The sequence below is a fragment of the Pseudocercospora fijiensis genome, assembly GCF_000340215.1.
Source record: "Pseudocercospora fijiensis CIRAD86 unplaced genomic scaffold MYCFIscaffold_10, whole genome shotgun sequence".
Lineage (NCBI taxonomy): Eukaryota > Fungi > Ascomycota > Dothideomycetes > Mycosphaerellales > Mycosphaerellaceae > Pseudocercospora > Pseudocercospora fijiensis.
The window spans coordinates 1,904,202-1,925,962 of NW_006921541.1; the positions used below are offsets into that span (position 1 = coordinate 1,904,202).

The 21,761-nt window shown below is 50.4% G+C and overlaps 7 protein-coding genes across 7 annotated transcripts; 4 read left to right on the forward strand and 3 right to left on the reverse strand.

The window, feature by feature from the left end:
* Positions 1–504: 504 nt before the first annotated feature.
* On the forward strand, positions 505–1,248 carry MYCFIDRAFT_118958 (uncharacterized protein; the record flags this gene model as incomplete). The annotated part of the gene is made up of 1 exon (XM_007933427.1): positions 505–1,248. A coding segment is annotated over one exon (744 nt), but the record flags the coding sequence as incomplete, so codon positions are not given.
* Positions 1,249–2,932: 1,684 nt separating this feature from the next.
* Positions 2,933–5,414, reverse strand: MYCFIDRAFT_216902 (uncharacterized protein; the record flags this gene model as incomplete). The annotated part of the gene is made up of 2 exons (XM_007933428.1): positions 4,327–5,414; positions 2,933–4,201 (listed from the first exon to the last, which is right to left on the reverse strand). Exons 1-2 carry the CDS (start codon positions 5,014–5,016, stop codon positions 2,933–2,935), a joined length of 1,959 nt encoding a protein of 652 aa, XP_007931619.1. The 5' UTR covers positions 5,017–5,414.
* A 394-nt stretch (positions 5,415–5,808) lies between these two features.
* Positions 5,809–8,503, forward strand: MYCFIDRAFT_209203 (uncharacterized protein; the record flags this gene model as incomplete). The annotated part of the gene is made up of 5 exons (XM_007933429.1): positions 5,809–5,889; positions 5,921–6,101; positions 6,150–6,173; positions 6,219–7,574; positions 7,601–8,503. The coding sequence occupies 5 exons, from the start codon at positions 5,809–5,811 to the stop codon at positions 7,663–7,665; spliced, it is 1,707 nt and encodes a 568-aa protein (XP_007931620.1). The 3' UTR covers positions 7,666–8,503.
* Positions 7,605–14,041, reverse strand: MYCFIDRAFT_209204 (uncharacterized protein; the record flags this gene model as incomplete). Its single annotated transcript, XM_007933430.1, has 5 exons — positions 7,605–8,602; positions 8,638–8,654; positions 8,720–8,740; positions 13,830–13,910; positions 13,962–14,041. 5 exons carry the CDS (start codon positions 14,039–14,041, stop codon positions 7,689–7,691), a joined length of 1,113 nt encoding a protein of 370 aa, XP_007931621.1. The 3' UTR covers positions 7,605–7,688.
* Positions 14,042–14,632: 591 nt separating this feature from the next.
* Positions 14,633–17,250, reverse strand: MYCFIDRAFT_79119 (uncharacterized protein; the record flags this gene model as incomplete). The annotated part of the gene is made up of 2 exons (XM_007933431.1): positions 14,633–15,756; positions 15,840–17,250. The coding sequence occupies 2 exons, from the start codon at positions 17,248–17,250 to the stop codon at positions 14,633–14,635; spliced, it is 2,535 nt and encodes an 844-aa protein (XP_007931622.1).
* A 709-nt stretch (positions 17,251–17,959) lies between these two features.
* MYCFIDRAFT_33694 (uncharacterized protein) lies at positions 17,960–18,593 on the forward strand (the record flags this gene model as incomplete). Its single annotated transcript, XM_007933051.1, has 2 exons — positions 17,960–18,180; positions 18,239–18,593. The coding sequence occupies 2 exons, from the start codon at positions 17,960–17,962 to the stop codon at positions 18,591–18,593; spliced, it is 576 nt and encodes a 191-aa protein (XP_007931242.1).
* A 58-nt stretch (positions 18,594–18,651) lies between these two features.
* On the forward strand, positions 18,652–20,203 carry MYCFIDRAFT_216903 (uncharacterized protein; the record flags this gene model as incomplete). The annotated part of the gene is made up of 1 exon (XM_007933432.1): positions 18,652–20,203. Exon 1 carries the CDS (start codon positions 19,538–19,540, stop codon positions 20,201–20,203), a length of 666 nt encoding a protein of 221 aa, XP_007931623.1. The 5' UTR covers positions 18,652–19,537.
* Positions 20,204–21,761: the final 1,558 nt, after the last annotated feature.

The window sequence follows — 21,761 nt, forward strand, 5'->3', positions numbered from 1 at the left end:
CGCTGCCTGTAGCGCTCGGCGACATGGCATAAGTTGTAATAGCTCTTATCGAGGCATTGGTGAATGCGAGTGGGAGGAGTGAGTGCTTGAGCGGGAGTGGTCAGCAGCTTTGCGGACTTGCGGACATTTGCTTGGCATTCGGCGGAAGATCTTCCTTCGATGCGCCAGCGACATTCGATGTCTACAGCTCACGCACAATGATAATACGATCGCTACGACTGCGGCATGGTATCAATGGAAGACCTAGCCAGATATCGATCTACATACTGATGACTGGCAGGCCGAATAGCCCTCCCTCGAAAACTCCCACTGCGACGATACCAGTCCACCCTAGAACACAGCACGCAGGAAACACAAGCACCAGCTGGAGTTCCGGTCTTCAGCGCGCCTTCATCACAGCAAGATGCCAGCGTGCAAGCGATAGTGCGTGAAGTGCCATTGAATGATCCCAACCACCCAGTGGCACAAGACTATGCATTCTACAAACACCAGAAAAGAGTTACGCAGAATGTTGGATCTGCCATTGCGCCCCATTATAGACCTCACGAGCTCCTTACCAACCCACCGCGACCCAGCGATATCACTCTAGAACTTCTCATTGCCTCACAAGCGCATATTGGACACAGCACGTCCTTATGGAATCCAGCCAACGCCAGATATATCTTTGGCATCAGGGGTGAATACGATCCGATCCACATCATTTCGCCTGATGTCACCGCCGCGCATCTGCGGAGGGCATGTAAAGTGGTCAGTGGCGTTGCAGAACGAGGTGGTCTGGTCTTGTTCGTGGGCACGAGAGAAGGCCAAGCTAGAGCTGTGGTCAAAGCAGCAGAATTAACAAAAGGCTGCCATTTGTTCACCAAGTGGATACCTGGTACTATCACAAACGGCCAGCAGATTTTGGGACGATGCGAAAAGAAAGTTGTGGACGAACAGGATCGGGATGTGCCAGGGTTCGAAGACCAGCTCGGCGCGAAAGCTGCCATTAAGCCAGACCTGGTGGTCTGCTTGAATCCTCTCGAGAACTACGTCTTGCTTCACGAATGCGGGCTCAACAATATCCCAACAATCGGCATAATCGACACAGACGCCAATCCAACATGGGTGACATATCCTATCCCAGCCAACGACGACAGTTTGCGTGCCGTTCAAGTTGTCGCAGGCGTGCTCGGTCGTGCAGGTGAAGCTGGTCAGGCGGCACGATTGAGTAGAGCGGCACGGGATGGATTTGTGGTATATCCTGCAATTCATGGTCTGATGGCACCAGGAAGTCACGACTCGGACGTTCGGAGAGCCAGAGAGCCCAGGCGTCGAACAGTCCGGCAGCCCAGCGCCATTGCTGAGCAGGTCTCCGCCGTGTCAAGAGCCGCGGCAGTCGGCTCAGCAGCTGAGGAAGCGGTGTTCCCGGAGGACTACGAAAGCGTGGATGTCAGACAAAGCGAGGAAGATCAGAAGCTTCTGAGCGAAGCCGAGAAGACCATGGCTGCAACACACGAAGACTTTCCTTCGGCGGCTAGAGATGGTGTAGAGGGCGCAGCTGCCGTACCTTCAGCAGAAGAAATGGCCGACATGGATGCAACAGAGGACGATGGAGTGGTGGACCAAGTCGATCCATCTCTGACAGATGAGAACTTTGCAAACGCGGAAGCGACGGCTATGGATCAAGACCTCGCTCAATTCGGCATCCACATGGCATCAACAAGCGACCAAGTCGACGATGTACAGAAAGAGTTGCATCAAGAACCAGAAGGTGAAAGCACGTTTGAGCAGGTGGCCGATGTCAAGCAAGAGCTAGCAGAAGAGGCGCCTGAACCAGAAGTCCCTGGCGGCACTAGCAATCTTAACGCAAAAGATGTGGATAACGAGAGTCAGAAAGAGGTTGATGCCGCGAGTGATGCTGTGAAGCCTGAGCAGCAGGGCAAGGATGAGAAGATATAGAGGCCATATCCCAAGGCTTGAATTGTACAGATATGATAAATATGCATAGCGTAGAAGCGAAATATCTTTTCGTGTCAGTCTCCACTTCATTCGGCACCCACGCCATGGAGTCTTGCAGGCCCGATAGATCGCATTGTTTATCGGATTCGAAAGCAGCACAAGAGTGTGTCGGGAGCAAAACACATCGCCCGCAGCACAATCGTCAAACGCACATGAAGGCTTGTAAAAGACACCACAGGAGAGTAGGAACACAATGTGTAATGCACATTTTCGGTAGCAAAAGCGATCATTCCATTCCTCGCTCTGGTCGGCTTACAGCTATTCGTCTAAGTATACACATACACGCTCTCCAAACACCCATGCAACTGAAGGTGGTATCATGCAAAGGAACAGCAATAAATGAAAAAAAGAGCTAACTCTTGTGTGGCCCTGACCTTGGCCCTCGCCGATTCCGAGAACGCTTGAAGTTTGGAGGAGGCTCCGCGGCGCTCTTGGCCGGCGGTGATGTTTCAGCCATTTTTCTATAGCTTGAGGGCCGTTTGCTCCACTGGTTAGGCTGCGGCGCCGTCGTCGGATTAGGAGGAACTGTAGTGGATGGGCGAACAGGTTGAGCCGCCGAGGAATTGCTATGGACCGCTGTGCGGTCGCCACGCTGAAACATAGACAGGAGTGTGTCTGCCTCTTCAGATCCGGAGAGCGTTGGCGAGTCACGTCGGATTTTGGATGCGTCGTCTTGGTAATTCGTGAAGTTCGTTTCTGCTTGATGTATTCGAGGCGTTGGTTGGGACCGATAATTGTTCAGGCGAGTCCCATCCCCACGTACTGCCTCTTTCTCTCCTGCATGATTTGTTTCTGCTTCGTTACTGCGAGTTATCGTGAGCGGCTCAATGCGCCGGAGTTGGTCACTCTGTGCAGGCCTCTAGCCCGGGACGAAAGTAGGGTCATTCATGAATATGGGAACCTGTTGCTGCTGTTGAGCCAGCTGTCCCGACATCTAGTTTGGGACGAGGGTCGCTCCATTCGTGAACATGGGCAGCTGTTGCTGAGCCAGCTGTCCAAGATTCGGCGGCGTGACGGTATTCGTTGGTGCGAGCTGAAGCGGTGGAGGGTTGGTATGATTTGCAATACGCTCGCGTTCCGCCTTCTCTGCCTCCATACGCTCTCGGTCGGCCTTGGTGATGCGCGGCTTACGAGGCGCTCCAGCAGTACGGCCTCCTCTACTGCCGCGACCTCTTGTTGGTGCATTAGGATCCTTGGTCTTCTCTGCGTCCGCGCGACCACTTGCGTTGGCGTCTTTAGCACCACGACCGCGGCCTCGGCCTCTCCCGCCACCTCTACCGCGACCCGACGATGTGGAGGACTCGACTTGTGCAGTTTGTCCTTCTGGAACCAGAGGACCCGAGTAGACAAAGAAGCCATCCTTGGCTACAGCGGCTTTCTCCTGCCATGCCAGCTCTGTATCGTCAATGAAATCATCTTCCTTGTCATACTCTTCTTCCTTGCGTCTGCGCTTTCTCTTGGGCTTATCGTCATCAGCTCCGGTAGCGGTGTTACCTCCGTCGTCCATGCCACCCATCTCGACGTTGCTATCGCCATCGACTTCCGACATGAGATCAACAGATATATCATCACCAGTTCCACCCTCGAGTCGATTTGCAGCAGCAGCGACCTGGAGTAGGCGTTCTCGGTGCGCCGCTGCGCGAGGGTTGATGGCGTCACGTCCATACTTCTTCGCGATTTCCTGTGCGATGTTGATCGTGTTGCCGCCAGCCGGATTCAGCTTGATCTGAATGCATATATCGACGCCACGTGGTTCGACATTCTGCTTGGAACCAGGTCCACCAAAGAGGTCACTACTAGCTAAGAGTCCAGTTCCAGCTGCTTTTGGTGGCGATGCGGTCTTCTTCTCTTTTTGAAGCTGTGGCGTGGGTGCAGAAGAAGAGGATTTCGATTGCTTGATCTCGAGGCCTGACTGCAAGGCAGGCTGCTTCGGGGGAGCGTCAACATCCATTGCTCCATCCATGTTGGGCAATGAAGGTTGTTGAGGGTTCGGTTTTGGTGGTTGTTGTTGTACAGGTGCAGATTGAGAGGGCAACATCGAAGCAGATATTGATGCTCTTTGCGGTGTAGGTGAATGCTGATTCGAACCAATAAAAGGCGGCAGCGGTCCGTGCGTTTGCTGAGGCGCTTGTGATGAGTATGACAGAGGGATCAAAGGCTTTGTTGCTGGAGGGTCGATCAAACTTGTGATCGATGGCGATGCCTAGCATATATATTAGCAATGCTGGTAGGACAAGATGCTCAAGAGCGCAGATAAGAATCTCATGACAGCTATGCCACAGGATATACTGTCTCCACGGCCCTGCATCGACGGCAGACTCGACTTACAGATGCTCGATTGATCAACGGGGACGCATGGGCTGAGCCATTTGAAACGACTGTTCGTGGCGGCGGTGGCGGAGGTTGCTGCGGCGCTGAATCGATTGTCGCGCCGCGTATAGGGTCGTAGTTCTGTCCACTCGAATATGGCCGCGGTGTTGGTGGTTTGGATGCAGGCGGCGGTAGACTGTCGCGCATCACCGTATCTGGTACTTGGTGAGGCTGTTGAGGTTGTGACGGGAGGATTAATGGGGGATAGTTCTGCTGGGGCGGTGGTTGTGGTGCACTCGCGGGCAGTCCAGGTGCTTGGAACTGCGTGACCATTTGATCAAGGGTCTTTTGCGTGTCTGCAGCTGCAGCCTTTGCGCGTTTGCGCTGTGGGGCAGGGACGGACCCATCCTCGTTCTTCACTTTGGGCTCACGCGGTTTCCGAGGTTTCTTTGCGGGCTTGTCTTTTTCTTCGCCGTCGGGCTTTGGCTCTTTTGGCTTGCGTGTGCGCTTTTTGGGTGCTGCAGCGGTGGTGGTTGAGGCGGCGGTGGGGTCGGCGGAATGGGGAGTGGCGACACCTCCGCTCGATCGGGCACCAACAACGCGAATTTCATCAGCGGGTTGCAGTGCAGGAAGAACGCCAGAAACGTGGTTGTGTGGAGAATCCGGGCCGGGAGAGGACAATGAAGAACTCGAATCTCGATCGGCCATGGTGCATTGGGCGGTATACAGCAAATACACCGCCAAGAAGGACTACAATGCGACGGAGGCGACAGCAAGGTGTTCCGACAACTGCAGATGTGTTCCGACACTGACCGAGCCGAAAGACAAACGACTGCTGTTATTTGGCAGCGCGAGCCTCAATCCATCTTCGAGTCGAAGCGACTTGGGGCTGCGGGATATGAGCCAATCAGGCGCGGGCCAGCAAACGTCGCAGAGGACGACAGCGTCGACGTCTCTGCTTTTCGATATTGCGGGCGGTTCTTGACGAGGCAGGATAGCGAAAGGGGCGTCGAGTTGCAGCGGTGGACTGCAAGATTGCCGTGGTGCAATTTTTGTGCGGCAAACTGATGGCTCGGGGCGACAGGAGATGAAAGATCGGAATGACGATCAACGATTATGAGGGCGAGAACAGAAGGAAGGGGAGGGAAAAGACGTGATGGACGGAAGCTGCAATTAAGAGGGACGGCGAGAGCAAAAGCGCAGACCCACGACCGCGACGCCCACAGCTTCGAGCAGAATAGAGCGGGCCGCACGCACCAGGAGCGAGGAGACGAGCCTGAGCACGAGTGGTTAATAAGGGACACGGTCAACGGTGACAGCACAGGCGTCCGGTCAGATGTCCAGCGATTCGAATGCTCACTCCCAGCGCGCCAAACAGCCGTAGGTTACCTAGCCGAGTCCGATATGCCTACTCTCTACCCTACGCTTGACATCCCTGCAGCTTGCTTTGCTTTTCGCCCTCCATCTTCACACTAACACTAATCTTCCGATTCTCCTAATATGAACGACCGGATATGTCTTCCATCCTCCGCACCAGCTGACATCTCTGTGCCCTCTTCATGCATTGTCATGGTCCTGACCGTGCCCTCATGATCGCTGGCGTCTCCCTCAGCCGAATCTTGGAAGGGATTCACTTTGCGAGATCACGAATGCCCATGCAAGCGACGCATCGGGAGCCCACAGCAGCACAACTTCCATGCCGCCCTCGTTAGTCACTTTGACCTCACTTTCGTATCAAGACGTTCATCGCCATCGTGGCATTCGAGCATGCACATGCGTCGAATGTGAATGGAGTGATCTCAGCTAACGGAAGCGCCCGCGTCTAACGCACGCTAGGATAGCGCGCTTTTCTCCCGAATTAGTGGGTCAACCTTAAAACCTTAGATCTTTCGTCAGGGTCTTCCGTCGAGGCTTCAACAACACCACACAACAATCTGCCGACATGATCAGGGGTGAGCGGATAGAGCTGGATCTGGGTTCGGACAGCGAAAATGATGCATCAAATCTGAGTGCGCCTCTTCCGGGTGCCTTCGTGAATGATGTGCTCGAGCGCAAGCCGAAAGCTCCCAAGCCTCCGTCTGCGCCGGTGGTGAAAACGAAAACGGGATTTCCAGAGCACAAAAAGCGGCCGATAGTGAGCAGATTCAAGCAGCAGAAGTCTGAGAGCCTTCAACATGATCTCAATTGGGGTAGCTCGAGATCAGCTCCATCTACACAAGCTCCGGTGAAGCCCAGCACTGTACCTTCTCACGACCATGCTAGTGGCCACGCCAAAACCTGGGAAGAAGAGGAGAAAGAGCGGATAGATCAAGAAAATCGCCAAAAGCTCGCCTCCATGTCTGCAGAAGAGATCGAGGAAGAGCGCCGAGAACTAATGAACAGCCTCAGCCCAGCGTTCCTACAGCGACTCTTCGCGAAATCTGATGTCGGAAGTGGGAGTAACGAAGTAGACCTTTCGTCTCATGTCCCTGCTCAAGAACCTGCAATCGCAGATGCAACGCAGCCCAAGCCCAAGACCAACAAATCTGTGAAGTTCGAAGAGCAACCCAAGCTAGGAGACCCAGATGAGGATGAAGAAGAACGCCTCGCGACAGCGACAAAGGACGATTCTGAGGCACCAGCAGTCGACGAGCTACCGCACGACACAGTTCACTTCCCCCGCGCACCACAGCCTCCAGAGCTGGACCCCTCATCAGACAGCTTCCTCGAGGATCTGCACCAGAAATACTTTCCTTCCCTACCTTCAGACCCAGACAAGCTAGAATGGATGCAAACATCAAAATCCAAAAATACATACGACCCTTCATCCTCAGCTCTCAACGCCAGCGATATTCGCTTCTCTTTCAAAGGCGAGATCATTCCGCCTTCAAAAGCATCAGTACTACCAGTCACGCTCGGCCTGCATCACCATGGCGACGCACCCGATGCAGCAGGCTACACTGTCGCTGAACTAGCACATTTGTCACGATCGAGCTATCCTGCGCAGCGATGTATAGCTTTCCAGACTTTGGGACGTGTGCTGTATAGATTGAGCAAAGGCGAATTTGGAGATCCAGGAGAACCAGAGCAGTTGCTGAATGAGGGTGTGGTGGAAGGGCCGGAGGATACGTTTGGTGAGCTGGCGAGAGGATTGTGGAGGGAAGTGGAGAGACTGCAAGTGATCCAGACTCTTGTCGATGAGAGCGAGGGCAAAGGTGTGGATGGAGGAAAGCATGTCAGTGCCAAAGCATATGCGACTGAGGCTGTATGGTTGTGGAGGAAGGGAGGTGGGAGGAGATGGAAAGCAGCGTAGCCGTAAAGAAGGGACATCATACTTCTCATATCAGCGCAGCTGGCTACACTGCTGATACCGCATAACCAATGCAGAATGGAATGCATCCTCACAACGCCGCCTTCCCAGCAACCAACCCCCAACTCCCATCCCGAAACTTCACAACCTTCCCCTCCCCCTCCAACTTAGCAAGAACCTGCTTAACCCCACCCTCCGCCGGCCCCCAAAGATTCTCCGGATACTTCCTATAAATCACCTTCACCAACTCCATACTCGTCCAACCCTCCGTCTCCCCGGGTTTCTCCCCCTTCAGCGTCTCCAGCACCTCCTCCTCCCTCATTCTCCGATGCTCGAGATACTCCCTCACCTTCCCAGGCCCATCCTCAACAACATCTCCATGCGCCGGATACGCCCTCCCCTTGAACGCCCTCTCCATAACCCTCAACGACTCAACATACATCCCAAGATCCTCAAAAACCGCCGTCCCATGCCCCAAAACATTATCCCCCGTAAACATCGCATCCTCCTCTTCCAGAAAAAAAGCCATATGATCAACCGTATGTCCCGGAGAATGCAACGCGTGAATCCTCGCCCCTTCAACTTCAAAAACCTCTCCATTTTGAAAATCCACTTCGTCTTTCCGTCCGGGTTTCCTTTGATTTTTGTAAATCTTCACATTCCCATTCCCGCTACCGCCGCCGCCACCGCTACAAATTTCCTTCACGTCTTCCACTCCACCAACGTGATCCGGATGCCAATGCGTAAGAATCACCTTCTCGATACTAGCATTTTCCTCTTTCAAGACTTTCTGTAAAGAGGTTTTCCAGATGTTTTTGCCCTCGGCTGTGTCGAGGAGTAGACGTTTGGGTCCGGTGCCGAGGAGGTATGTGTTTGTGCCTTGGAGGGTGAATTTGCTGGGATTGCCGCCTAAGATTCTTATGACGCGAGGACTGAGGCGTTCGATGGCGGGGAGGTGGGGGAGTTGCTCCATGATTTTTGTGGTTGTCAATGAGTGAGATTTGACTTGGAGTGTGTGTCCAGGTGTTAGGGTCCATCACGTGCCTGATGCCTGAGGCTGCAACTGCCGCACTTCTTCTTCCGACTTTCTCGTAGATAGTCTCTCTCGAATACATTAGTTACATCAAGTGGTTATGAGCCCCCCTGCGTTTCTAATGTACATAACACGTTTACTACGTATTCTAATAGTTACTCCGACAGCTACGTAGCTAGCGCTTGTTACTAAAAATTGCGCCGACACTATTATCGTCGCCGCTATCCTCGCTGCCCTTCGAGTGTTCTAGTAGGTACTAGTCCGACTCGAGTCGGTTACATAATAACAGTATTAGCTATCCGCTATACTAGAACATAGGCGCGCCTATCGGCTGCCCCTTAAGATAAGTCTAAAGTCTCTTTCTATATTATCGCCGTCGCTATCTATAATAGCTCTCTCTATAACTTCTGCTAGCGCTTACATAAGCAACATCCCTAAGCTAAAGAATAAGGAGAATTATCTATTATAGTCTTATACCGCTAAGGGTGCCCTTAAAGGTATATAGGTATAGCGCTATATCTAGGGGACCCGCCTAAAGCCTAATATTAAGTTGTCTTCTAAAACTTAGTTAGAGTTTAAAGACCGATAAGATAAATAGGAAGCAAAAGATCAATTAGCGCGTACGTGGATCTTTGCTAACTATATCGCCGAGGTTTAGCAGTCGTTACTTAGTCTCGCTATATCGCAGGAAGTATAGACTTACCTATATAAGAAATATACTAGTAAAGGTAGGTCTACTAAATTTATACTCTACTAGGAATATATTACCCTTCGGTATAATAGCAAGGACATTAAGAAGTTCTGTAATAAGTATAAGAAGAAGCTTAGTGCCTTAAAGGATACTAAATTAGCTATTAGCTAATACTAGGCTGTCTATATGTTTATTATACAGATCTCTCTATTCTACGAGGCCTTCGTACAGATACGCCGAGAGCAGATACGCGCCTCCGAATATACTATTAACGATAATATACTTAACAACATTATTAGCGCGTTGCTTAATAAGAATATAGCTTAATTAAACTAGGCCTAATATAATAGCTTCTTTAGTCTTTAGCGCTAACTATAATAGTAAGGTAGCAATAGTAATAATAACAGCGGTCGAGGTAACTCGAGCTATAGCGGTCGTAGTAGCCGCGGAAACAATAACAATAGTCGAGGCCGCGGTAGAAGCAACTAGAACTAGAATAGTTATTAGTCTAACCGTAAGAAGTGCGCCTATTATTAGGGGTTATACCCTTCTAACCGCTGCTATACTAAGTACCCTTATCTAAAGGAGGAAGACCGACTGCGTCGTAAACAGCAGAAGGCTAAGAAGAAGAGGGTATAGTAGCAATAGCAGCAGCGTAGACTAACTGCATAGCAACAACCGCTATCTAGTTAGAATAGTACTTAGGGGCTGTATACGGCTAATGCTACCCCGGGGGTGTTATTAGACCTAAGCTACAATTACGCCTTTACTGCAAATACTATAGTTACTATTAGCGACTAGGTGTCTACGGCTCTTACTACTAATACTCGAACTACTAACTAGGTTGTCGACTTAGGTACTAGTATATACATAGTTAACGACCCTTTATTGCTTATTAAATACGAAGGCTGTTACATTCCTATCCGGTTTAGAGGCAATACGAAGCACGCTACGATAGTTAGTATAGCTTAGACAGAGGTTGTTAATAAGCGTAGTATAAGCAATATAAAGTTGTCTAATACACTGTATATGCCTAGTCTAGCAGCTAACCTTCTGTCTACTAAGAAGCTTGCCGATAAGGGTTGTTTCTACCGTAATAACAAGCGTATGCTATTTACGATAGTTGAAGGCAATAAGGTTACTATCGCTTAGATATACCGTAAGAATAGTCTTCCCTACCTCTATATACTAACCTCTAGTCTAGATAGTGAGATAGTTGCCCTTATGTTAAAGAAGGGGGTGCCTAAGAAGGGGGTGCCTATAGGCACTATAGATAAATGGCATCTACGATATAGCTATATTTATTACCGCAAGCTACTAAGGATAGAATCCGAGGGTCAAATTGTTATTACTAGTACTAAGAAGGACTTCCGCAACTGCATTGCCTATCGCATAGCTATATTATACAAGGAATACAATCGGCTGCTATGCGTACGACTATCTACGATCTATTACATTGTCTATGTAGATATAGTTACTATTACTAACCCTAGTCTGTTACAGAAGCGCTATTTTATACTGTTTATATGCGCCAAGTTAGGCTATCGACACGAATATGCTAGCACGCTTAAGTTAGGGGCTGTAGTAGCTATTTAGGACTATCGTATATATATCCGTATATAGACTAGCTATTCGATCCTAATCTACTACCTCGATAGAGGGGGGGAATACGGCGGAAATCAGCTGTTAAGCTAGGCTCGTAATTAGGGCATTATACTGTAGGTTACAGCTCCTTATTCTTCTACTTAGAATAGCCTTGCTAAGGTTAGCAATTATATCGTGTATACGACTGCGAGAAAGATAATACTGCAGGCTAACCTTCCGAAGTCTCTATAGCCGTATGCTGTTGCCTCCGCTATATAGGTCCTTAATATTACACCTAGAACCCTAGAAGGTCTTAGCCCCTATGCTATTATAGCTAGGGAGCTCAATTGGTCTCGAAAGCAGCTACGCCTTTAGCACCTTCGAGCCTATAGCTATACTGCTATTGCATACGATTACAGTATAGCTCGTAGAAAGAAGATAGATAGCAGAGGCCTAGTTAGCAAGCTAGTTAGCTATGCTAAAGGCTCTATAGACTCCGGAAAATACATAATTTACCTGCCTAATTAGCATAAGGTTATCGCTTCTAAGGACGTCTAGTTTATTAAGTTAGGGGGTAACCTTAACCTCCTACTTCCGGATGGCATAAAGCTATATACTAACACTAACGACTTAGCTAAGAACGAGTTTGTTATACTCGAGTCTATTATGCCGGCTTTGTTTAATTCTATAAGCAACGAGGCTCTGTTGCCTACCGAGGCTGCTAGTATAGTCTAGCGGCTTCTAGCTTAGCAAGAAGAATAGCCTATATAAGGACCTGTATAGGAAATAGCCGATAAGGTCGCTAATCTGTTGCTAATCGAGGACGACCTTCTAGACGTTCAACTACTAGCTTCGAGTAATAAAGATAGCTTCTAATTAGCTAAGGAAGATCAAGCTCTGCCCTTTAATCTAAATGCGAAGAAGGGTAAGCCTAGCTGGTTGCTAGAGTTTAAGCGACCTAACACGATAGGCGCTCGTTCTATCCGTATAACCCGTAGCAACAAGTTAGCTCGTAACCTGTTGCGTAGCTATCTAGCTAATTATAGTATTAAGCGGTCGACTCGACGTATAATAGCTAATATGCCGATAGCCTATATAAAGGGTTTTATAGCTTCCTGTTACATTGCTAAACAGTTAGATAAAGACACTATTCCTATTCTAAAGAGCTATAAGGAGGCGACTTAGTCGCTATACTAGCTATAATAGAAGGAGGCCTATAAGGCTAAATATAAGTTACTAATCGACAACTATATATAGGTCTATATATCTCGGTTAGAGGTACTAGAAGGTCGCAAGGTTGTTCGTAGCCGATAGGTGTTTACTATTAAGCGTGACGCTAATAGCAAGGTTAGCCGGTTTAAGGCTCGTTAGGTCGTCCGTAGCTTTATATAGATCGAAGGATAGGATTATAATAAGACCTATACGGCTATTACTAAGCCTTGCACGCTTCGAGCCTTGTTTAGTCTAATTGCATACTATAACCTAGAGGCTAAGCAGTACGACATTCTAACTGCCTTCCTTAACGCGCTTATCGGGGATAAGTATAAGATCTACGTCGAGCAACTATATAGCTTTAAAGACCGTAGTAGCAAGGGCATAGTTTGCCTACTGCTAAAGGCCCTATATAGTCTAAAGCAGTTACTAATACTATAGTATAAAGAGCTTCGGAAGTACTTAAAGAGCCTAGACTTTATTCTAATAATGTCCGACGTCTGTGTATTTAAGTACGTTAGCGGCTCGATTATCGTTATCTACGTCGATAATATAATTATTATCGCCTATAGCCTATCTATACTAGAAGCCGTTACTTAGATGCTAAAGGACCGATTTAATATGCAGGAACTTAGTAACCTACACTACTATCTCGGTATGCGCATTATCCGCGACTGTAACAAGCGCACTATCTACGTCGTTTAGGACGCCTACTTAAATAGGCTCTACGAGAAGTATAGTATACGTAGCCGTATCGGACTAGCTACTCTAATAGCGCCTCGTTACGTTAAGACATCTATTTAACGCGCACCTAAAGGCTATATAGCTAGTGCCGCCTTTAAGACTTAGTATTAGGAGGGTGTTAGTAAAGCCCTCTAGCTAGCAATAATTACTCGGCCGGATGCTTGCTATACTGCCGGCCTATTATTACGATTTATTTCTAACCCGACCGAGGAGTATTATACCGCGCTTCTTTAGCTAATTAAGTACCTAGTTAGCACCCTTAGCCGTAGTATGCGCTTCTAAGGTAACCTAAACGAAGACGACCTCAAGTTCGCTAGTTACTATAACGCCTTATAGGCTAACGATCTAGTTACCCGCCGCTCTATAGGCAGCTTCTACTTTACTATCGTAGGCGGACCTCTATTATATAAGTCCGGCCGCTAGACGCTTATTACACTATCGTTAACTAAAGCTAAGTATGTCTAACTTACTATAGGGGCTAAGGAAGCAGTTGCCTTAGCTCGTTTATTAAAGGAAATTAGCTATAAGGGCTATATTCTTCTAGTTACGCTCTACGAGAATAATTAGTCCGCTATTGCTATTACTAAGTCGACTAGCATTAATAGCTATACGAAGTATATAGATGCTCGAGTCTACTATATCCGAGAGAAGATTGCTAATAGTTCTATTATAGTCTAATAGGTTAGTATATATAATTAGATAGCCGATAGCTTTACTAAGCTGCTTAATAAGATTAAGTATAGCCGCTTTGTTAAATAACTAAACCTAGTAGATTGCAAGGCCGCTATTAAGAGCGCTATAAAGCTAGCTACTAAGTACTAAGAAGAAAGGGCCTTTATTTGCTTTGTCTGTTTAACCTAAGAGTAGTCTAGTTTGTTTACCTGCTTCTGCTTACCTAATACCCCTGTTTGCTTTGCTAACTAAATAGCTATTGTGTTTGGTTTGCTTCATTCTATAGCGATATGCACGTGCTAAGGGGGTGACTTAGAGTGTATATCCAGGTGTCAGGGTCCATTACGTGCCTAATGCCTGAGGCTGCAACTGCCGCACTTCTTCTTCCGACTTTCTCGTAGATAGTCTCTCTCGAATACATCAGTTACATCAAGTATTTGATGATGCTTTGTGTTGCTGAGCTTGTTGAGAATGGGAGGCGGAGGAAGGGGCGGGCGAGAAGGGTCATCTATTTATTACTGGGCATTCTTGAGTTGAAGTTGTAGAGGCGAATGGGCTTTATCTTGAGTGCCAGATCCTGCTATTCAGTTCCTGCGATGTGATGCTTTCATCGGAGGTGATTGCGAAGTTGGGAAGTACTGGTGGTGAGCACGCCACAGAGCCGAGGTCCGGCAAAGAATGGGCCAAAAACGCTGCCAAGACATGAGAGTCGAAGGCAGGAGCGGTCTCGTGGGCAGCGCAGTGCATGAAAACTAACCCTGCTAGATCACGATAAACGCGATAATCAGCAACACGCTTTGATCGCAGTGAGAAGTTCGAAGACGGGCGTCGATCTCGAGCAAGTGCTTGGTAGACAGAGTTGATCTGTATAAGTATACCAGCCTTGAGCTTTCCGTGTCAAGGCCACCGAAATGCTTATTTACAGTCCTTACTAAATATCCTTTCCTCGTGGCATGGCCATTCCATCATGCCGCTACAATCGCATCAGCTTACTTACCGTTGCGATATGGGAACGCTGTGCTCCTTGCTTCATTGTCCCATCTATAATTTTCCTAACTCCCTTCCCGATTCCCGCGTAAATGCTGATTCAATGCTGCTACTACTGCCGATAAGTGCTAAGACGTGCGAGGATGTCTTGCATGTTCTGCGGAGCTTGGCCGGGTGGTGGCTGTTGCGGTGCGCTCGCTGCGTTTGGTGTTGGAGGATAATGCTGTCCTTGATATGGCTGCGCAGGTGGATACCCTGGTTGTGGAGGCATACCATAAGGCTGTTGCGGAGGTGCAGCTGGAGAAGCTGTATTGAGCGTCGAGAGCAGGTTCTGCAGATTGTTGGAGTCTACTCTCGGCGGCTGAGGTGGATACCCAGGCGGCGGCATAGCAGGAGGTTGAGCACCGTAGTGACCTGCTGAAGGTGGTTGTCCGTATCCAGGAGGATAGCCAGTCGGAGGAGCAGGATATGGTGCTGGTGCTGGCGCTGGCGCTTGCTGGTAACCGTACTGCTGAGGTGGCGCGGGGGTCGAGTATTGCTGTCCAGAATATCCGCCGTATGATGGCTGAGGTGCATTCATACCCAGACTCTGCCTCTCTCTTATCACGAGTTCCGCGCAAATATGAGGGTCGAGGTTGTCGTAATCCTCGAATTGTACATCCCTCGTGCCGCCTCGGCGCTTGAATATCGTGAGACCTATCTTTGATGTATCTTGGTTGATGTGCCTGAGCTTGCAGATGGCGATGACACCTTCCATGATCTGACGACGAACGACAGCCTCCTCGCTCAATCTCGGAGAGATCGTAAGGACGTCCACGCGTACGTTACGCGAAGAGAAGGCCTTCTCCACCCAAGACAAGAAGTCGCGATTGAGAGGCTCAAGTGCGATGACCTGCACGTCCGGCACGTCTCTGGGCTCGCGCCGTGGCAGATTGAGTTTGTCATCTGGCTCGCGCCGGGGACTATTGCCCCGATAACCTCTGCCGTAGCCTGGAGAACGCGACCTCGTCCGATATCGATCATTGTAGCGATCTCGCGGAGAAGGCGAGCGATACGATGGTCGATATTCTCTGCTATTCCTATCGTCTCTCGGATCTCGACCATCTCTTCTCCCACCTCTGCCGCCATCGTATCGACCGCCATTTGGACGATTTCTGTTATCTGGCGAGCGCGAGCGCCGATTCTGGTTCTGCTGCTGGTTTCGTGATGGTTTCTGGGGTTTGCTTATCTCCAAATCTGCCACTCGTCAGTATGTGTACGGAGTGAAATGTGATTATCGACTAATCCCCATAGATCGCATCATAGTACTTGGTACTTACGTATGCGCTTATCGCGAATTTGGCGACCCTGCTCAGCATTCAGAGCTCGCATGCAATCCTCCGTTCGAAGAAATTGCACGAAGCCATATGCCTGCTTGATGGAGATCTGTGCCAGCTCGCCATAGGTGTGGAAGACGTGAAATATGTCTCGCTTCGTAACCTTCTCGCTGGAAAGGTTGCCTGAGGCCCCATTAGTCGCGCTGCTGGTCTTTTCTTGTTGTGAGCGAGGCATACCGACGAAAAGGCGGGATCCGTTCGGGAACTGGTCCCAACGTGCCTCGTTCACGTATCTTCGCTCCTCCTCCATGAAGTGATCGTATTTGCGTTGAATGTCTGCAGTCCATGGCTGATCTTCTGGTGTCGGTGTCTCGCCCGCAGCAATTTTGTACTCTCTGCGCGACTCTATCGTAGTGTTAGTCGTCGAGTATTGCTGTTGGAATTGCTGCGCTTGGCCTTGGTTGACCGACTGAGTGGCGGAGAAGCCGAGGGTTGGCGATGGTTGGGTTGCGTAGTTGGCTCCATTTGCGAATTGAGGCGCAAAGCTGTTCGAGAGCGCTTCAGCAGGATTTCCAGAACTTTGCGATTGAGGCGGCTGTGATGCATGCGTCGCTTGGGTAGCCGGGTTGGCTGCATGCGGATGATAGTCGCGAATGTGCTGCGAGTGGACATAATTTGGGTTCATCAATGGCTGTTCCTGCGGTGGAGGACGCGGTGGCAGACCACTGGGTGATGCAACTACACCTGACACTGGAGAAGAGGCATTCGCCTCTGGAGCAGAAGCTGGAGGTGGCTGCTGGGCTTGGGGTTGTGAAGGCGTCATGGACGTTTGCAGCGTCTCCAAAAGGGCTTGTACATTCACAGCGCTTGGGAGTGGCGTTGGCTGCGTTTGCTCAACTGCTTGGACTTGAGTGGCATCTGGAGCTTCAGTGGGCACGCTTGGACCTGACGAGGCTGAGGGCGCTTCGGTGGCAGTAGCGAGAGCGCTGGCAATGCAGTTCGCGGCATAGGAGAGGTCGTTGGAAGACTGGGCTGGAGCAGCATCATCATGTCCGTTCGACAGTGGTTCTTGAGTGCTATGTGCTGCGTCGTCGTTCTGAGATGACTCTGTAATTTGGGCCGAGCCATCCTCTTTGTTGGTGCTCTCGGCGGCGTCGCCTCCAGTGGAGAATGGAGAGGGCTGGTCGGCAGATTCGTTGGGATCTCGCCATGCGCCTGGCCGTAGCTCAGTGTCGCGGGCGGCGTGCATGTGCGCTTCAGTCTGGTTGAAGCCTACATCCATCATATTATCCAGGACGGGGATATTGCTGGGCTGTGAGAAGTGTATGGGCTTTGGTGAGGCGGGAGACAGTATATTCGGTTCCGCCTTGAGATACGCTTCCTCAATGTCGGCGTTTGGATTGAAGGCATTCATCGGTGCGCATCAGATTCTGACAGGGCTCTCAGTCTATCCGCTCATACTCTCGACGGGGATGAGAGATGAGACACACGGTGGGCTCAGGTTGGTTGGGCTGCATATACTGGACGATGGGCAAGGTGAGGCGAGACAGTTCACGAGCGGGCAAACAACTGCGCCGTGCTGCTGCTGCCGTGTTGCCGTGCGCAAAGCCAGAGACTCAAAGACGAGCACAACGACCAGGAGCCGGAGGAGTAGAAGGGATGTTGGTTACCTTGAGGAGCTGACAAGCTGCAGATGGGCGTGCGCGTGCGCGAGATGCGATGGTATTTGCGAAGTCGGCAAAGGCGCGCGGTTTGCGCGGCAGAAGGTATGCTCCGCTGCGTAGGCGTAGGCGTAGGCGTAGGCGAAAACAAATGCAAGAAGGAGGGCAGCGTGCGCAGGCGAAAGTGCTGAGGCCGGCCGCGCTATTTGTAGTGGATGTGATGACGGGCGTGTGGCACGGGGTCGATGGACGTGTGGATGATGCGACAAGAAGAACGACTTTGGCGCTCGCGATGTTGTGCGCGAGGGCAGTCTTGCGCAGAGGCGAGTGAGTTTGCGCTAAAGTGAGGTGCGCACTGGCCGCGCTTTCCTAATTAGGCTGTGCTATCCAGAGCCTCACTGCAGCAGTACTGGCAGATGTCGCAATACGACTTTCTGCGACTCTAGAGCAACGCAACGCCTTATGCTCCTCTCGTCCAGTCGCACCATTCTCCCTGGCCGCACTGGTTTGCAGCTTACGAGATGCTTCGCGACCAGACGCGGCGGCGGCGGCGATGTGGACGAGGCCGAATTGCAGGCAGCACGCAAGTGGCTGAAAGCTCTCAACCCCGACACCATTCCTCGCGAGCTGTGTGAGATCAGCTTCTCTCGCTCGTCCGGGCCAGGCGGGCAGAATGTCAACAAGTGAGATCCTCACATCAAATCCATTCTCACGCCACCGACACTGATAGCTACGTGATAGAGTGTCTTCGAAGGCCACCCTGCGCATTCCTATGTCCGTGCTACGCCAGCGCCTTCCCAGATTGATGCATCCCACAATCCAGAGCAGTCGCTACCATGCTGCCAAGTCGGATGATCTAGTCATCCAGGCAGACGACTCTCGCAAGCAGAGTGACAATGTCAATGCCTGCTTTCGCAAGCTTCATGACCTGATAGTGCAGGCTGGCAGAGACAATGTGCCCGGCGAGACGAGCAAAGAGCAGGTCGAAAGGGTTGAGAAGCTACAGAAGGCAGAGGCTGCCGGCAGGCGCAAGATGAAGGAGTTCCAGAGCAAGAAGAAAAGTGCTCGACGTGGTGCAGGACGAGGCGATGATTGAGCGACTGCGTTTGCCGGCAGCACCAATTTCGCCGTGGCGCACAATGAGTCGAACCACAGCAAGGATTTGCTCTCGACGAGGCTCTCTGTATAGCATTCAGCTGTTCCATCTGACACCCTGCAAGTCTGGTCCGCGCTCCTGGGGCGACGTGAGCTTCCGCGACGCTATACACATTCTCGTAACGAAGGGCCAGGGAAGAAGAAATACCAGTACTCGGATCAGGGCGAAGATGAATTGTTCGCAAACTGGTCACAACGGAAGAAGAGAAGGGCTATCATCGAGCCATCTGTGATAGCATCGACCAGTCATGAACTTTTCCATGGCAATTACTACATGTACGGCTGCCAGCGACCTCACGCGTCATCCTGCCAAATGCGGATGATCACAGAGAGCTGAGAACCCAGAGGTCGCAGTACTGGGTTGGAGCTCACACATCTATCAGTCTTAGATTCTGTGACAGGTGGGTGGATCTCGAGGCAATCTGCAAGAGGGCGGCGTTCATCGAGAGGAGCGTTGGCGTGTTCTTATTGCTGGTCGTTTTCGTTATCATTGCCTTTTTTCCTCAAGGACGAATGCTCGACGACTGGATGAGGCTACCTTTACTTCACGAGGAAAGAACGCCGGTCGTGGTATCACGAAGGAGGCAATGGATTTGGAAAGGAATCGAAGGGAGCTGGGGAACGAGGTCGCAAACGCCGCAGAAGTGAGCATCAAAGGCTTTGGCCTCTGAAGTCGACTGTGCGGAGACATGGTCGCTCGAGACTGAACGACACGCATCGAGTGCCTGTAGAAAGCTCGAGCATAGCGTCGAAGTGAAGGTTTGCGAGAACTGCAAACAACTTCGCTTTTGTTGACACATGCCGCCATTACATATCATCTCTCTGGCTTGACCACTAACTTGGTCACTAACTTAGTCACACTGGACTACAGACAGATTTGCCACTATGTCGGCAAGCTTCGCCTTCGATATCAAATCCCCATCAGGATACAATACCGATCTCAAGATCAAACTCGACCATGAAGCCAACGGCTGGAAGAAGTGGCAGCAATTCAGCCGTGACCTGAAAGAAGACTACCCAGACGAGAGCAAAGTCAGCTGGCAGATCATAATGGAGAGCGTCAATAACCACGACGAATATTCTCATCACGCTTACTTGTCAGCAAGTGGCGTGGAGCAGAACAAGGTACCAAGGCTTCGTTTCGGCTGCCTACTCTATTACCCTGGCCCAACACAAGCCATCGGAATAATGCAAGATCTCAGTAAGCGAGCGGTCAAACATTTCGATGTCGAAACGCTGTTGTATACGGCTCCGGGTGTTCTACCGGCGCAGTTGTTGGAGGCGTTGGTCCAGACCATGAAGACCAAATGCGAAGGTTCCAGCAAGCAAAATTGTGAAGATTCTAGAGTACAGATGCACAAGCTACACGTAGCTACCAAACAAGTTCTGATGTTTGCTCTGATAGCTCTTCTGAAGTATGGGTCCGCGCTTTTGGCGTGCTTTTGGTCTGAACCTCACATCGTGCCAATCATGATTCTGGTCATGATTGCGTCCGAGATTCTGAGTCTTCGCCTTCTCGTTGGGCGGGATTCTTCCAGGAAGAAGGATTGAGGGGTGAAGGGTGTTGTGCGTATGTCGTAGAAGGACAATTGGTGTTACGGAACAAGGAAGGAACAGTCAGGGGTGGCTGACTAATGGAGCGACGGCTCTACCTCTGTAATTAACCTTCCTCCTTTTACATAACCATCCACAATGAGAACTTCATAACAATTGGGTACGGCCTTGAATGCAAACGCGATTATCGTTCAATTGTGTGTGTTGACTGCCAGATATGCTAGTGGCCTGGAGCTTCCATCCAGTACATTTCGATCATGATATTCTGTGCCCGTTCAACGAGCTGGCTCCAGCAGTCATGAGAGAGCAAATCCGGCGATCGTCAATTCTGTGCAGGTGTCTTGATGCGAGCTGGTGGATCATCTTGATGGTAGAAGGCTCAGCGGTGTACTGGCAAGTCCACAACCCGACAGGAGTGGCCTCCGCAGCCATGCCATATATGCATTCTGATGAGGAACTCGATGGACATGTGGAAATGGATGAAGAAGGCGTGATTGCATTTCTATGGGGCAGTCTGTTCCGTCTGCGACTTCCTGGTTCAGCAACCGTTGCAGCTGCAGTTCGCCACCCGATATGCACATCTCTCGTCACAAGACAAGCCTTTCGGAACAAGATAGGCAGCAAATCCAAACGCGCCATCCGTGGCGAACTAGAGACCTGCGGGAATGCTCATGATTGCAGTGGCGTCCCGAGCTCAGAAAAATCTCCGGGCATTGAGGGGCAAGCCATTATTATTTCCAGGCGAGTTCAGCAGTGACGTTGCTGTGCTTCCTGAGGAATTGTGCCATTGTGAGAGTTGGAGAAAAGGATTACAAAATAACTCACGGTCAGAAGTCCCTTGCTTTGCAACACACGGCAGAGCCCCAGATCTGAAGTTTTCGAGCCCGTTCTGCTGGTGTTCCTCGTGGAGCGTGAGCCTGAAAGAAATGCAGCATGGGCTTCAGTGTATGCTGCTTCGTCAGATGAAGTAGATCTTATGTGATAGTGTAGCTCGGGAACAATTAAGCGAGCGTACTCATGGCTCTTGCATGACATGGTGTAGAGAAATCTGATGAGACAATTCGGGCGCCAATCTCGAGCAGCTGAGATCTGTGAGATTGGCGAGATGTACCGCCGAAGTTTATGACTAAGGCTAGACCATGGAAGGCATGGTCAGAGCGAGGCTATCCCACATACAGCACGCCGATAGACCGTGAACCGCAAACTTCAAAGCAAATCTCGGCGTATCTCGCAGAAATCCGAGCTTGCAAAGCACGTCCGACAAAGTTGAGAAGCGCGATCACAGCCAGCCGCGACCGCAGAATACAGAATACAGAATACAGAATACAGACAGGTAGCGGTCAGAGTGTGATACAGTATACACAGTGTACGGAGGACTGTTGTAAGAGACTCGGCGCCCTCAGCGTGTGGAGACAGTTGCAGCGTCTTCCGCCATTGTATACTTTGGTCCAACTCCACTCAAATGCCGCGCCGCCTAAACAGGCAGGTCAGAAAGGCGCAGCCACTTCGTCCCCATGTCTGCCTCGATGCCACCAGAATCATAATGCAGGCGGTC